The sequence below is a fragment of the Salmo salar genome, chromosome 10 (genome assembly GCF_965601325.2).
Source record: "Salmo salar chromosome 10, fSalSal1, whole genome shotgun sequence".
Classification (NCBI taxonomy): domain Eukaryota; kingdom Metazoa; phylum Chordata; class Actinopteri; order Salmoniformes; family Salmonidae; genus Salmo; species Salmo salar.
In genome coordinates, this window is record NC_138300.1 from 80,714,648 (window position 1) to 80,731,063 (window position 16,416).

At 42.8% G+C, this 16,416-nt stretch overlaps 1 protein-coding gene across 3 annotated transcripts in view; it reads left to right on the top strand.

The window, feature by feature from the left end:
• lsp1a (lymphocyte specific protein 1 a) overlaps positions 1–16,416 on the top strand; it is a 75,621-nt gene that overhangs the window by 13,390 nt on the left and 45,815 nt on the right. For all 3 annotated transcript variants that reach the window (XM_014124560.3, XM_014124558.3, XM_014124559.3), the window contains exons 2-4: positions 7,203–7,355; positions 14,555–15,002; positions 15,137–15,288. In XM_014124560.3, the coding sequence (XP_013980035.1) occupies positions 7,203–7,355; positions 14,555–15,002; positions 15,137–15,288 (753 nt within the window). The remainder of the gene's footprint in view (positions 1–7,202; positions 7,356–14,554; positions 15,003–15,136; positions 15,289–16,416) is intronic.

Genomic DNA, 16,416 nt, shown 5'->3' on the forward strand with positions numbered 1-16,416 from the left:
TTCTCATGATCATTGCAACTCCACGAGGTGAGATCTTGCATGGAGCCCCAGGCCGAGGGAGATTGACAGTTATTTTGTGTTTCTTCCATTTGCGAATAATCGCACCAACTGTTGTCACCTTCTCACCAAGCTGCTTGGCGATGGTCTTGTAGCCCATTCCAGCCTTGTGTAGGTCTACAATCTTGTCCCTGACATCCTTGGAGAGCTCTTTGGTCTTGGCCATGGTGGAGAGTTTGGAATCTGATTGATTGATTGCTTCTGTGGTCAGGTGTCTTTTATACAGGTAACATGCTGAGATTAGGAGCACTCCCTTTAAGAGTGTGCTCCTAATCTCAGCTCGTTACCTGTATAAAAGACACCTGGGAGCCAGAAATCTTTCTGATTGAGAGGGGGTCAAATACTTATTTCCCTCATTAAAATGCAAATCAATTTATAACATTTTTGACATGCGTTTTTCTGGATTTTTTTGTTGTTATTCTGTCTCTCACTGTTCAAATAAACCTACCATTAAAATTATAGACTGATCATTTATTTGTCAGTGGGCAAACGTACAAAATCAGCAGGGAATCAAATACTTTTTTCCTTCACTGTATATGTTCCTTTCCTCCTCTGATCTTTGTGGTCTCTGGGTGTCCAGCCTGATTCTTTAACAGCCAGGTGTCAAACCTAACATGGGAGTCAGAAATGAGGGAATGAATTACCAGATTGGTTCCCATTTTGCTACATCATCATTCCAACACCCTCAGTGCACCTGAAGGCTTTATTGTTGGGGTAGATCATGTCCTTAACTTCCAGAGTGAAAATGACTCAGGCTGCCAATGTTTCATGATAATGTATTTGGTCGACAAAGTACGGCCTGTACTTTGCCAACCAAATACATTATCATGAAACATTGTAAGTGCATGTGATCCCCTGACTGCTGTTAGTTTTAGACCACCAAACCTCCCCCTTTCTGAACCTCCAGTCTGAAACCCAGGAGTGGCCTTCTTCTCTGCGGGTTAAAGTTGTTGGTGGCCTGTGCTCCAGGAGGAGTAAAAGCCCTCTGGCAGTTACTGTTAGGGGGTCTAGTTAATAGGTAATCAACTAGCTGTTCTGTTATCCAGACCCTGCATGTAGGGACTTGTACAATACTTGAACATGGCTATTGAACTTGACATTCATGTCTGTTTTCATGAATTATTCTAACATGTCATACTTAAACATGGGATCAGAAGTGGCTCGAAAGCCACGCGCTTGTAATTTTTGTAGCTAAGTACAGTATAGGCTTAGTTGCATACCATATTCAAAGAAACACCGTTGTCTAATGCTAATGCTAATGTTAAATACACCACTGCAAAGTGATCACCTTGTTGTTCGCTGGCTAGCTAGCATCACCACTTACCTAGTTGACTGAAGGCAAAGAGATCTACTATTCCATCGCCGTGGCAGTAAACAATAAATCTCCAAAACCTAAAACAAATAAATGTTTTACCTTTATTTTACAAGGTTAGTCTCATTGAGATTAACAATCTCTTTTACAAGAGAAACCTGACCACAATAGCGGTACACAAAGATGCATACACATTTACAACATAAAAAACAAAGCAATACAGTTTAAAAAACATCAATTTACACAATGAACAGCAAGATGGTTTGGAAAAGTGTGGCGCAACTAGGGGTCAAAACATTCACAGACCCCCACTTAATTTTCCACCATAGTGTTTAACCCAGCTTCAAACTAATTAAAGCAATTTCATCTGACAGAGCTGAGTCTGGACAATACCCATGGCAGACTGCAGTTCTTCAAAGGCCTCATTCAGTACTGAAGCACAACAACTGTGTCATTAGCATAAAATTAGCATTTGACACAATTCTATCAACAATATTAATACAGGTATAGGGGTGGCTGGTAGCCTAGTGGTTAGAGTGTTGGGCCAGTAAGCAAATGGTTCCTGGATCAAATCACTGAGCTCACAAGGTATAAATCTGTTCTTAACTGACTTGCCTAGTTAAAAAGGTAAAAAAGTTGATAATAAACAACATTAGTCCAAGAACAGAGCCCTATCGCACTCCCTTCTGGATAGTTAATATAACAGATGACTTGACATCAAACTGGACACATTGAGTTATATCTGACAGGTAGTGTTTTAACCATGAGACTGCTTGATCAGAGAATCCTGTTCTTGACAACTCTTTGCAACATGATGTCATGATCAACTGTGTCAAATGCCTTTGACAGATCAATGACAAGGGGGACATAGTGCTGTTTCTTGTCCATGGCATCAATTACAATCCAAATCTAATCCATTTTCAAGACCATCTTCAACAACTTTTAAAATCAGACAGGGTTTGCAAACATTGTAGACTCGCGCAACTACAAGGGTTTGGTTGAACGTTCCCAGATATCAACAACAATAGAACAACCAAACATCTCAGTTTAGAGTCTTTTCAGATGTTGTCACTTTCTTAGCATTTAGTCTGTGTCCTCCAATAAAACAAAATAATAAATGAGCAAAAGCTGTGAAAATGTAAGATTACTGAGTAACTTGTAGACAGGAGAGAAGTGACAGTATGAAGAAAAAAAGTATGAAAATGTATGTGCTCACTACTGTAAGTCACTCTGGATAGAAGTGTCTGTTAAATGACAAAACATAAAAACGTAAACTTGGCAATAGTGAAACAATGTGTGCTACTCAGCAGATATGACAAGGTATTAAACTGGCCCGTTGAATCAGTACCTGGGAAGGTACTCTTTGAATTGTATGAGAGCGTCACTCCAGTCCAGTGTGCTCCTCGTAATGTGCCCTTTGCAGGGAAACTGTATGTGAAGGCCCAGCTGGACAGATACGAGGCCTTATGTGACTGAACCAACTGATCAGCAATATGGTCATAATGAAAAAGCCAGAGAAACTGAGAGTCTGCATCGACCCAAAGCATCTGAACCAAGCTCTGAAATGCTCCCACTACAGTACATCATGACAACACTGGAGGACGTCCTCTACAAGCTTCCTGCAATGCAAGCTGGACGAAGAAAGTAGCTTCATGAATACCTTCTGGACCCCTTGGAGTCGGAAACGCTGGATCAAGCTCCTGTTTGGTGTCTCCGTGGTGCCTGAGGTATATCAACGCAAGGAGCACAAGTTACTGGCTGAAAGCCATTGAACCCGTCGCTGATGATATCCTGATTGTAGGCTACAGTGACACGACGAACAAGCAGAATTCAACCAAGATGTGAAGCTCCTAGCACTGATAGAGCACTGCTGACTGTCACGCTGGTATAAAGGATTTGGAGACAGGCGCAGGAATCCACAATAGGGGTTTTTAATACACCCAAAACAAACACGTATACAAAAACACTGGGCTGTACCCAAACAAAAGAGCGAGGGTAAACCTTGTTAAACAACACGGGATGATTCCCGTAATACACAATATATAAAGCATGCAGCATAACAGCTGCACCAACGCATAGGTACTCACACCACCAACGGACATGGGAACAATAACCGACAAAGACAGAGGGAAGAGAGGGCACATATATAACATACTAATCAGGGGAAAAGGGAACCAGGTGTATGTAATCAGACAAGACAGTCCGGGGTTGATGATAATGAATCCTGTTCAGTGAAGCCTAGAAAGCCAGTGACGTAGACCTCCGGATCTGGTGAACAGAATGAGCATCAGTGCCAGGGGGATCCGTGACACCGACCAGTTAAGGTGCGCCTTGGCCTTCTAGAAACTACAATTCAAAGTGAAAGACACTTCCATTGCCACATTCTCTCAGCCAAAGGCCTGCAGCTGGACCCAGAGAAAGTAAGAGTGATCCTCGTTATGCCAAACCCGACTGATGCAAACGGAGTGCAGCATCTTATCAGCTTTGCAAACTATCTCGCAAAGTTCATGCCACACCTGTCAGCAGTCTGTGAGCCTCTATGACGACCGTGGGACAAAGAGACACAATGGCACTGGCTATCCAAACACGAGGCTGCGGTGCAGGAGATTAAATTCTTATGGCTCAAATCATAATCAAATCATAATCATATCATGCACGAACTGCTCACAAGGCCCTGGCAGATCGTCAGTATGGACTTATTCAGCCACAGACAAAAGGACTATCTTCTCATCGTTGATCACTACTCCGACTTTTGGGAGATGGAACTGCTAACGGTCAAGCACTGCAAGGAACAGTTCGCAAGGCAAGGGCAGCCGGACAAGGTCATCACAGACAATGGCCCACAATTCGCCGCACAGTTCAAGCGTTTCACTTCAGAATGGGAGTTAGACCACGTGGCCTTTCCAAGGCACCCAAAGGCAAATTGGATGGCAGAGTCAGCTGTCAAGATTGCAAAATAACTTTTACGCAAGGCCTTACAGTGGAGGAACACACCCACCGCAAAACATGGACAGCAGCCCAGCGCAACGCCTACTGTCGAGACGTCTGAAAACTCCCATCCCCGTAGCCAACAAGCTACTTGAGCCCTGCATCATGGTTGGCATCACAAACAAACTGTGCGACAGAAAGCAGCCTGCTAAGTGCTTCTACGACCAGACTGCTCGAGACCTAACAGAGCTGGAGGTGGGTGAGAAAATAAAGAGACCACACAGGACTTTGGAGGCTGGGTACGTGCCTACAGAAAGGTGCACCACATTCTTACCTAGTGGATGTCGGTGGCTCTCTCTATCGCCGCTACCGGGTGGATCTGAGCACAGCAGAGCAGACACCAAACAATATGTCATACACTCACCTGGATGAGCTGGATCACAGTCCAGGACTAAGGGCAAGGGGTGCAGAACTGAGACATGAGCCAACTGAGGCTAAGTCCACCTCCCCACCAAGCACACCAGCTCATGGCTCTAACCCCACACCTGTCAGAGCCCACACCTAGTCATGGGTGGGATGGCTGTGTAAGCCACCGGACAGGCTTAATGCCACTGTTTGCATAGGATGTGTATTGTCTATTACTTTGTAAGCAAATGATTGTGTTAAGGGATATAGTTGATAGGTAATCAGCTAGCTGTTCTGTAATCCAGACCCTGCATGTAGGGACTTGTACAATACTTGAACATGGCTTTTGAACTTGACATTCGTGTCTGTCTTTATTCATTAATCTAACATATCATATTGAAACCGTTCCCACTCCAGGAACTCTGCTAATCACACTCACCTGTGACACACAACACTGACCCATCTGCTCTGGAGAGGCATTTGCCTGTTTGTCTTCAGTTTTGTGTGGCGACATCAGTGGCATGCTCAGTCTTGCTCTGGTGTGAATTTACAAAGGGGCAAAAACCGCCCCAAATACATTCCCTCAACAGTCTCACTGTCGGAGTCTGGCTCCTTGGCCCTGCGGCTCTTGCTTTTGAACGTTATTCAGACGAAGTCGAGCTTAGACATTGTTACAATTGTCAGGAAAGGCAACATAAGCCCCAATGTAAACCAGACTCTGTAAACCATATTCTTTGGCGTGTCTTTGGAGTTCATGGAAATAAAGCTATTACAGATCGGTTACAGATCTAAAAGATGGAGTGAGAAAATGGGTCACTTAGATCAGGTTTAAACGAGAACAGATTCCGTGAGTGAAAGAGGATGACAAAGAAAGAAAGGCCATCTATAATCCAGACACCAAAAGATGAATTACATCATCATCTGAGTCAGACGTTTGACTTGTGCCAAGAATGAGATAATCCCATAATGCTGATTAAAGGAAAAATAATAAGAGGGTATAAAAGTTAAGTTAGAGAGCCTTGGTCCTGCCACGTCCACTACTACCATACCAACTGGGTGTGCTTGCATCCTTGTCTCCACAATGGTTGTGTCAAAAAAAATTGGGAGACAAACTCATACAAATTATATTTTACGTCATAACTGATGTCTCAAATGTGCTATACTGTGAAATCGCCTTTGTGAAATCTTGAAATATCTTCCTGATTCACAACGCAGTGGTTTTGGGCACTTGGTCATGTCATTCTCCCCTGACCTCTCTCTCTCCTACATACTCACGCTGACCGTAACTGCTAAGCGAATAGAAAACAGGAAGGAAAGAAAGTGCCTGAAGGCAAAGGGAGGAGAGGGGAATGAGGGAACGAAGCTGATGCTATTGCTTGTAACAGAAAATTACTAATGGGTGGTGGGGGGCTGATTTTACAGACCATCCCACCTACATGGTCCTTTATAGGGGGTGTTGTAAAATGGAGAGTCACTGAAACAGATGGGTTGATGGTCTCAGGTGGTGGTAACAACACACACACACACACACACACACACACACACACACACACACACACACACACACACACACACACACACACACACACACACATACAGGACCTGTGGTCTGGGACACATTAGGGCCCTATTAGTGACCTGAGCCTGCCTTAATTGATCCAGAAGCCAAATGGATGTGCGTGCTGTCATCTGACACCCTGACACACAGATGGAACCTATTAACCACCAGTCCTCCTGCATTCACCCTCAGGCTAATACAAATGTGTGTTTGCGTGTTTGTGTGCATGCGTGTGTGTGTGTATTCACCCTGAGGCTAATACCATGGTCCCTTCGCTACACAACAGAGACATACAGCACAGCAGGCACGTCCATACGTGCTGTAGTATCTGCTCATCATAATCACAGACAAATAGATGGCATGCACTTCCAGGCAATGTCTGAATGTCTAAATGTCTAAATGTCTAAATCAGCGAGGGTGAACTTTAAACCCTTTTTGCGTCCCATGGGGAGTTTGGTTTGTTCTGCCGTGGAGAAAGGGGAATAAACTGTTGTGATAAATATGTTGCTGCAGTAAAATGCAAGCATAAGGACAGCCACATGTGTGCGCATGTTTACTGATGAGGGGGATGCTGTAGTGGGAGAGAGAATCTCACCCGTGGCGAGCTGAACGCTGGGCTTAGCAGAGGGCTTAGGCATTGTTGTAAAATCATCTTCTTGGGAGATCCCAGGCCGAGCCCAGGATGATGACTCAGGGAATCCATATCAGCTATAAATATAACGCTCAAAGACACACGGGGCTAAAACCAGCTCCTTATTTAGGTTCTAAAGCTACAGTCTGTGATTTTGAAAGCTGTTCAATGGTCATTTCAATTATTTATTACCTTTGTTCCCTAGTCCCATATCTCAGAAGTATACTGAAACAAGTGGCAAGGACCCATTTTGTTGTTTTTCAAATCTCAGACTATCGCTTTAAACAGTGCTTCTCTCCGGCTCTCCACAGAATCACCACCCAAAGGAGCGTTGAGGATGCAGAGGAGGTGGAGCGAGAGCGTCGGCGCAGGGCCCGGGATTCCTTCCGCAGTATGGGTAGCAGCAGCACCTCGGACCCTGGAGGCCCTTCACTGGACAATGTGGCCCTGGCTGAGGACGGCCTGTAAGTACCCAAATACAGTCTTAGAAAAAAAGGGGCTATCTAGAATCTAAAAGGGTTCCTTGGCTGTCCCCATAAAAGAACCCTTTGAAGAGCCCTATTTGATTCCAGATAGAACGCTTTTGGTTCCAGGTAGAACCCTTTCCACAGAGGGTTCTACAAGGAACCTAGAAGGGTTCTACCTGTAACCAAAAAGGGTTCTCCTATAGGGACAGCCGAGGAACTCTTTTGGAACTCTTTTTTCTAAAAGTGTACTTTACTTTGACTCATCCAAGATGATAATGGAGTTTTTGAACCTATAGAGGGTCAGTCATTTGAGATTACTCATGTCCTGTCCCAAACATTACTCATTCACCCACTCAGTCATGTCCCATCTCTCAAATCTAAACTACAGTGTCTCTATTACAGTATGTTTTGAATTGTACTGATGCAATGATTTATATTAAGGGGTGTTTGTCAGACTTCCCAGCCGTGGATGCCTCAGTCTATCATATCATGGGAGTGCTACTGGGACAGTTAGTGCTTGCCATACATTCAGTTGTTTATGGATCTACTCCACAATCCTGAGGATGCGTGGTTACAACAAATAAATATTTCCTTTGGGAAAAGCCATTAATCTCCACATCTCCTCTTAATCCCTCTCTCTCTCTCTCTCCTCTCTCTACCCCATTCTCTCTTCCTCTCTCTCCCCTACTTGTTCATTCTCTCTCTCTCTCTCTCTCTCTCCTCTCTCTACCCCATTCTCTCTCTCTCTCTCTCTCTCTCCACTCTCTCTCTCTCTCTCTCTCTCTCCTCTCTCTTTCTCTCTCTCTCTCCCCTACTTGTTCCTTCTTTCTCTTTCTCTCTCTCTCTCCCCTACTTGTTCATTCTCTCTCTCTCTCTCTCTCTCTCTCTCCCCTACTTGTTCATTCTCTTTCTCTTTCTCTCTCTCTCTCTCCCCTACTTGTTCATTCTCTTTCTCTCTCTCTCTCTCTCCCCTACTTGTTCATTCTCTCTCTCTCTCTCCCCTACTTGTTCTCTCTCTCTCTCTCCTCTCTCTCTCTCTCTCTCTCTCCTCTCTCTTTCTCTCTCTCTCTCCCCTACTTGTTCATTCTCTTTCTCTTTCTCTCTCTCTCTCCCCTACTTGTTCATTCTCTCTCTCTCTCTCTCTCTCTCTCTCTCTCTCTCTCTCTCTCTCCCTACTTGTTCATTCTCTCTCTCTCTCCCCTACTTGTTCATTCTCTCTCTCTCTCCCCTACTTGTTCATTCTCTCTCTCTCTCTCTCTCTCTCTCTCTCTCTCTCTCTCTCTCCCTCTCTCTTTCTCTCTCTCTCTCCCCTACTTGTTCATTCTCTTTCTCTTTCTCTCTCTCTCTCCCCTACTTGTTCATTCTCTCTCTCTCTCTCTCTCTCTCTCTCTCCCCTACTTGTTCATTCTCTCTCTCTCTCCCCTACTTGTTCATTCTCTCTCTCTCTCCCCTACTTGTTCATTCTCTCTCTCTCTCTCTCTCTCTCTCTCTCTCTCTCTCTCTCTCTCTCTCTCTCTCTCTCTCTCTCTCTCTCTCTCTCTCTCTCTCTCTCTCTCTCTCTCTCTCTCTCTCTCTCTCTCTCTCTCCCACACTCATTCCTTCACTCTCTCCGTGTGAAGAAGAACACACAGCTGCCTTCCCATTACAGCATCTCAGAAGAATGTTTACTACAAAGTGTCTTAAAAAATGACTACTATGTCATGGCCCTTAGCATAACTGCCACTTTTAATCTCACAGATTTAATTACAGACTGTCTCTCCAACACCTTCTCCAAGTGGGGAGAAGAGAGAGTAAAACAGCTGATCATGTCAATGGCGCCACGTTTCTAAGCCTTTCTAAACCGGGTCACTTTAACTCTACCTACGTGTACATATTACCTCAATTACCTCGACTAACCAGTGCCCCCACACATTGACTCTGTACTGGTACCCCCTGTATATAGCCTCGCTATTGCTATTGTTATTTTACTGCTGCTGTTTAATTATTTGTAACTTTTTGTTTCTATAATATATATTTGTTTTACTTATCTATTTTTTTACTTAAAACGTTTTTCTTCTTAACTTCTTAAAGCATTGTTGGTTAAGAGCTTGTAAGTAAGCATTTCACTGTAAGGTCGACACCTGTTGTATTCACCGCATGAGAGAAATACAATTTGATTTGATTTGATTTAGTGAATGACTTGACATGTAATTGTTGCTTGATCATAAAACAGGCATTGGAAAATTTCTAAACCTTTTCAAGCCCTCACTGTTCTCTTTCAGTTATTCATTTTGATATTTTACTCTGGCATTCACAAGAATCTCTAAGTAGCTCGAAGAACCAATCAAACACGTATGTCAGAGACAAACAGGTTGAGTGGCGAATGAGGGAGCCCCTCCCCTCTTACTAAAGAGCCACTCTCCTGCCCTCTGATCATTCTCACCTCTCTTCCTCACAGAAAGGTTCTACTCTAGCTCTCCTCAGCATTACTTGATCTGTTTTCCTGTTTAACTGTTAACCGGTTTGCTGTTGAGGTTAAGCCGCCGAGCGCAGGTTTTTTTGTCTTTTGTGGTGGGTGACTTTACCGAAAGGAACGTTTTTGCTTCGGTAAGAATTAGCCCATGGTGGGAAAAGTACCCAATTGTCATACTTGAGTAAAAAAATAAATAGTAAAATAGTGAAAGTAAAAGTTAGTCACCCAGTAAAACACTACTTAAGTAAAAGTCTAAAAGTATTTGGTTTTAAAAATATTTAAGAATCAAAGTAAATGTTATTGATAAAATATACTTAATTATCAAAAGTTAAAGTATAAATCATTTAAAATTCCTTAAGCAAACCAGACAGCATGATTTCCATGTTTTTTTAATTTATAGATAGCCAGGGGCACACTCCAACACTCAGACATAATTTACAATCAAAGCATATGTGTTTAGTGAGTCTGCCAGATCAGAGGCAGTAGGGATGACCAGAGATGTTCTCTTGATACATTTGTGGATTGGACAATTTTCCTGTCCTGCTAAGCATACAAAGTGTAACAAGTACTTTTGGGTGTCAGGGAAAATGTATGGAGTAAAAAGTATATTATTTTCTTTACGAATATAGTGGAGTAAAAGTTGTCAAACATATAAATAGTAAAGTACAGATACCCCAAAAAACTACTTAATTGTTGAGGACAATATCCAATGGTAGAGCGTGGCGCGAAATACAAAAACCTCAAAAATGCTATAATTTCAATTTTTCAAACATACGACTATTTTACAACATTTTAAAGACAAGACTCATTAATCTAACCACATTGTCCGATTTCAAAAAGGCTTTACAGCGAAAGCAAAACATTAGATTATGTTAGGAGAGTACACAGCCAAAAATAATCACACAGCCATTTTCAAAGCAAGCATATATGTCACATAAACCCAAAACACAGCTAAATGAAGCACTAACCTTTGATGATCTTCATCAGATGACACTCCTTGGACATTATGTTATACAATACATGCATGTTTTGTTCAATCAAGTTCATATTTATATCCAAAAACAGCTTTTTACATTAGCATGTGATGCTCAGAACATGCATTCCCAGCCAAAACTTCCGGTGAATTTACTAAATTACTCATCATAAACGTTGACAAAATACATAACTATTATTTTAAGAATTATAGATACAGAACTCCTTTATGCAATCGCTATGTCAGATTTTAAAATAGCTTTTCGTCGAAAGCACATTTTGCAATATTCTGACTATCCCACTGTGAGCTATTGAAACAAATATTTGAAAGAGAACTTAAAGTTACTTGCGTAACCCTGGTTCTTTGATATATGAGTGAGATAGTTCACCACATTTTCCTACTCGCAAGAGTGTGAAGAAGTTTTGCATGCTTGGGAAGGAACAGAGTGTGGGAGAGTGGCTCTTTAGTATGAGGGGAGGGGCTCCCTCATTCACCACTTGATCTGTCTGTCTCCGACAGACATGTATTATTGGTTCTTGGAGCTAGTTAGAGATTCTGGTGAATCCCACTGTGAGATACAGTATCGCACTCATAATATCAGAGAACCGGGGTTACACAAGTAACCTTAACCAGACAGCACACACGCGTGAGTCCGCATGCGCCATCACACGCATGTTGATTTGTCCCCCCACACCAGACGTGATCAGGACACGTAGGTTTAAATATCAAAAACTCTGAACCAACTATATTAATTTGGGGACAGGTCAAAAAGCATTAAACATTTATGGCAATTTAGCTAGCTAGCTTGCTGTTGCTAGCTAATTTGTCCTGTGATATAAACATTGGGATGTTATTTTTCCTGAAATGCACAAGGTCCTCTACTCTGACAATTAATCCACAGATAAAAGGGTAAAAGTTAGTATTCTAGTAATCGCTCCTCCTTCAGGCTTCTTCTTCTTCTTTGGTCTTTATATGGCGGTTGGCAACCAAATTTAAGGTGCATTACCACAACTTTCTAGACTGGAGTGTGGATCACAATTCATCTTTCAATCAAGGTAAAAAAGGTAAAGGTAAAAAACTGTCATTCTACCCCTGAACAAGGCAGTTAACCAACTGTTCCTAGGCCGTCAACAACTTTCTCGTTGTTTTCAGAGTCATTACAGTATCATGACATGTCAGAGCCATTGCATAAACATTCCTCTCCAACAGGTGCCTGTAGCCTTTATAGGGTAGTGTCTTTGGTGCCAGAACAAACCACTTCATAACATCTAAACAACATCTACATGACTAAACACCTGAAGAATCACACTACCACAATTACTACCCATTATTTCTGATAATATATATAACCTGCCATCTGGAAACATCAATTTACTTTAGTAGCTAACCTGTTTAATCAACATTGGAATGCCTGGTGGGAGCATTCCATTCAGCCAGCTCCTGCGAAGATGAAACAGACTTTCATTACAGGGCTGTTTTAATGAATGGGGATAGAGAGAATAAAGAAGTAGAGGGATAGGGAGAAAGAGGTGCGCTGCTAATCTGTTAATCACTCTTTCTGGTAATTGATAGAAGGTTTATGGAGTCGTTCAGCCAGATGCAGATGTTTGGACTAACCTGGGGAGACCCCTGTGAAGTTTACACAATGAAATATAACTACTAAATGTCCTGTGGTCGTGTTGTATGAAAAGCAACACAGTATTGGTCTAGAGCCAAGTATCGTGCAGTGACTGCAGTCGCGTTATAAGAAAAAAGTCAACACATTGTTAGTCTAGACTCTAGAGGTAGATATCGTGAGGTGACTGCGGTCTTTTTGTAACTAACATTAGAAAAACCCAGTGTTTATTCAGCAGGTGTTGTGGTGAGGACAAAATGGATGTGTGGTGATGAAAGGATAGTTAACATATCTTCTGTTTCGTCTGGACCACAGCCATGTCAATATTGAGCAACCTGGGGGAACACAAGGACAGTGCTCCCTTGTGCACTTTAAAAAAATGGATCTTCAAAAATGTAGGACATCTGGATTTTTGAGCTTTTCCACCATTTTAATACTTTGAAACAAATGAATAGCTCACAAAATAAAATGCTGATATGTACATTTATACTGATTGCATAGCATTCTTGCCCTGTTAATTGGTTCTCAAAGAGGAGATGATGGTAAAATTCACAGCCTTATCCACTTTTATCACCAGTTAGGCTCCCCACCCACTGCCTATCCACCATGGCTAACACATGATTTCCTACCATGGCCCTCACATTGGGCTCCACCTCTCTCCCTGCAGTTAGTCTAAGCCCTTGTTTACACTGGCTCTAAGCGCTCATTACAGAAATCACTTAATTTAATGTTGGTTGACGGTAGGTAGCGGCTCTCAACTTCCAGGTGCCAGTTCATTTGTCCAGCTGTGTTGTCTCTGGGTCCCCGCAGGGCCTGTTGTCCTCATAAGCCCCCTGTCTGTTTGACTCTCTATCCCCTGGTATCACCATTAAGATTAGCCTCTGTACTAAAATAACCCAGGGCTGATTCAGTGTTCAGCTGTAGCAATCTCAGATATTTTTTTTATTTTATTTCCACCCACACCTCGTCACTCCTCTCCCAACCCAAGTGTGAGTGTGGTGAAGCCCCCCCCCCCCCCCCACACACACACACTTGGGTTGGGATAGGAGTGATGAGGTGTGGGTGGAAATAAAAACACACCACATCACACAAACACACCACATATACACACATACATATGTTAGCCTGTGGCACCGGCTGTAGAGGAGAAATAACACCAGTGTCTACAGAGGGCTGTTCCAGCTGTTTTCCTGCATTGTGTGTTTGATCTGGTCCTGTTGGTGTTAATTGATGGGCTCAGAAGCTTCAGTCCTCATTTACACCTCTCATCCTGTTATCCATCCCCAGCACTCGCTAGGCCGCTGGGAGACAGCTTTGTAAGCTGTGTGTGGGCCACACGGTCGCTCTCACTAACACTATAGTTGACGTGTTTAGCCTTTACTGTAAAAGCCATGTTTGCCACATACTACAGAACACATTTGGCACTTTGGGATATTTCATGCCAACCAAAACATCTCACTGGTGGTCATATTACAAAGCTGTAGTCCTCTCTCCACCATCTGACTCAGTTTAGCTTTAAATTGATCGTAATAAGTAGTCCTATTACCTTAATGATTGGATTTACAGGCACTTATTCAAAGGCTATTGAACATTATAGCCATAATGGTTAGTTTTATCCAGATTTGTTCTTCCTTGACACATTCTTTAAGGGCTTCCTGACATTGTCAAGGGTTGTAATTGACTATAATGTTTTCAGGCTCAGTTAGGCAATCCTTGCATTCAAGCACCCTTATATATATATATTTTACTAGGCAAGTCAGTTATGAACACATTCTAATTTTCAATGACAGCCTAGGAAGAGTGGGTTAACTGCCTTGTTCAGGGGCAGAATGACAGATTTTTACCTTGTCAGCTCGGGGATTCAATCTTGGAACCTTTCAGTTACTAGTCCAACACTCTAACCACTAGGCCACCCGCCACCCCTCAGAGGCCTTTCATATTATAAAATGTATCTAGCAAAATCTACTTCCCTCTCAGACCAGGGGTGAGTTTCCCAAAACATTTGTAGCACTAACATCTTTTTTCGTCCATTGCCTACCAAAGGACTTATAATAGGTTAGGTCACCATTCAGATGAACATCATTAGCTTTTCTTGGTTGAGTTCCCAAAACCTTTGTGGCACTAAGATCGTTTTATCTCTCCTCTTTGTGTCCCAGGTATGAGAGTGATCTGAAGCCTATCAGCAGCTCTCCTTCTATGGAGGAGGATGAGGGCTTCAGTGACTGGACCCAGCGGTTGGAGAGACGCCGGCAGCAGGCCCAGCGCATGGAGGAGCTCAGTCAGGCCCCAGAGGAGCAGGACCAGAGGCCCCTGAACGGTGCCGCAAAGGCCCCCACACCACATACCCTCTCTGCCTCAGCCACCCCCACCACATCCACCTCTCGTCTGCAGAGACAACACAAGGCAGAAGCTGAGGATGAGGAAGAGAAGAAGTTGGGAAGAAAGGAAAGTGAGAGGAAAAGGAGGGAGCGAGAGGAGGTGGTGAGAGAAGAGAGGGTACAAAAGGAGAGGGAGAGAGAAGAGGAGGGAGCGAAACAGAGGCAGGAGAAGATGAGGGTGCTCAAGAAGAGAGAGGAGGACCAAAGACCAGATGCTAAGGAGAAGGTATTCTTGTGCATTATTTGTAATTATATGCTAATATGTGATTAATTAAGAACATTTACAAATTAGAATATGATTATTCAAAAATGCATGTCCTTGAAGTAGTCAACCATGGAAATGTTTAATGTTCTTTACAGTTCCAGTTGAAGGAGAAGAGAAAAGATGTGAAGGTCTCCTACACATCCCAAGTCGTCCTGCAAACGGAGGCAAAGCATGCTAACACCAACGGAGACACAGCCGGGGAGGAAATTACATCATATATGGCCAAAACCAAATTAAGAGCTCCCAGGTAAATCAGGGTGTATTATGGTATATGGATATGTATCACTAGATCTGTTTCCACATTCAATTACATGACAAGAAAATCACATTGCAATTCACATTGGGACGGATTCAGACATAGGAAATGTACGCCTTTCCTATGCGCTTACTGTACCTTATGCAGGTGCGTAACGGGCATTGCATGTGTGGTTTTCATTAAGCAGGGTTTTCAGTAAATTTCTCTAAAGCCATCCCTTTAAATTTGGTGTACTTTTAATTTGAAATTTTTCGACAGACTCAATAGAATATATGGAGAAAAAAGGTTCAGAATATTAGGGATCAATGAAAGAAAGCCATGTAAATGCACACATATTCATCTCATTTTCAGCATCAATTGGTAGATTTTAAAATACTGATCTTGTATACAGGGCATTCGGAAAGTATTTAGTTCCCTTCCCTTTTCCCACATTTTGTTATGTTACAGCCTTATTCTAAAATGGATTAAGTACAACATTTTACTCATCAATCTACACACAATACCCAGTAACAACAAAGCGAGAAAAAAAATAATACAAAAAAAATGAAGGAATACCTTATTTACATAATTATTCAGACGCTCTGCTTTGAGACTCTAAATTGAGCTCAGGTGCATCCCGTTTACATTGATCATCCTTGATATGTTTCTACAACTTGATTGGAGTCCACAAGTGGTAAATTCAATTGATTGGACATGGTTTGGAAAGGCACACACCTGTATATATAAGGTCCCACAGTTGACAGTGCATGTCAGAGCAAAAAGTTCAAGGAATTGTCCATGAAGCTCCTAGAGAGGATTGTGTCGAGGCACAGATCTGGGGAAGGAGACCCCAAGAACATAGTGGCCTCCATAATTCTTAAATGGAAGAAGTTTGGAACCACCAAGACAATTGCTCGAGCTGGCCGCCCGGCCAAACTGAGCAATTAGGGGAGAAGGGCCATGGTCAGGGAGTTGACCAAGGACCCGATCGTCACTCTGACAGAACTCCAGAGCTCCTCTGTGGAGATGGGAGAACATTCATGAAGAACCAACCATCTCTGCAGCACTCCATCAATCAGGCCTTTATGGTAGAGTGGCCAGACGGAAGTCAACCCTCAGTAAAACGCACATGACAGCCCA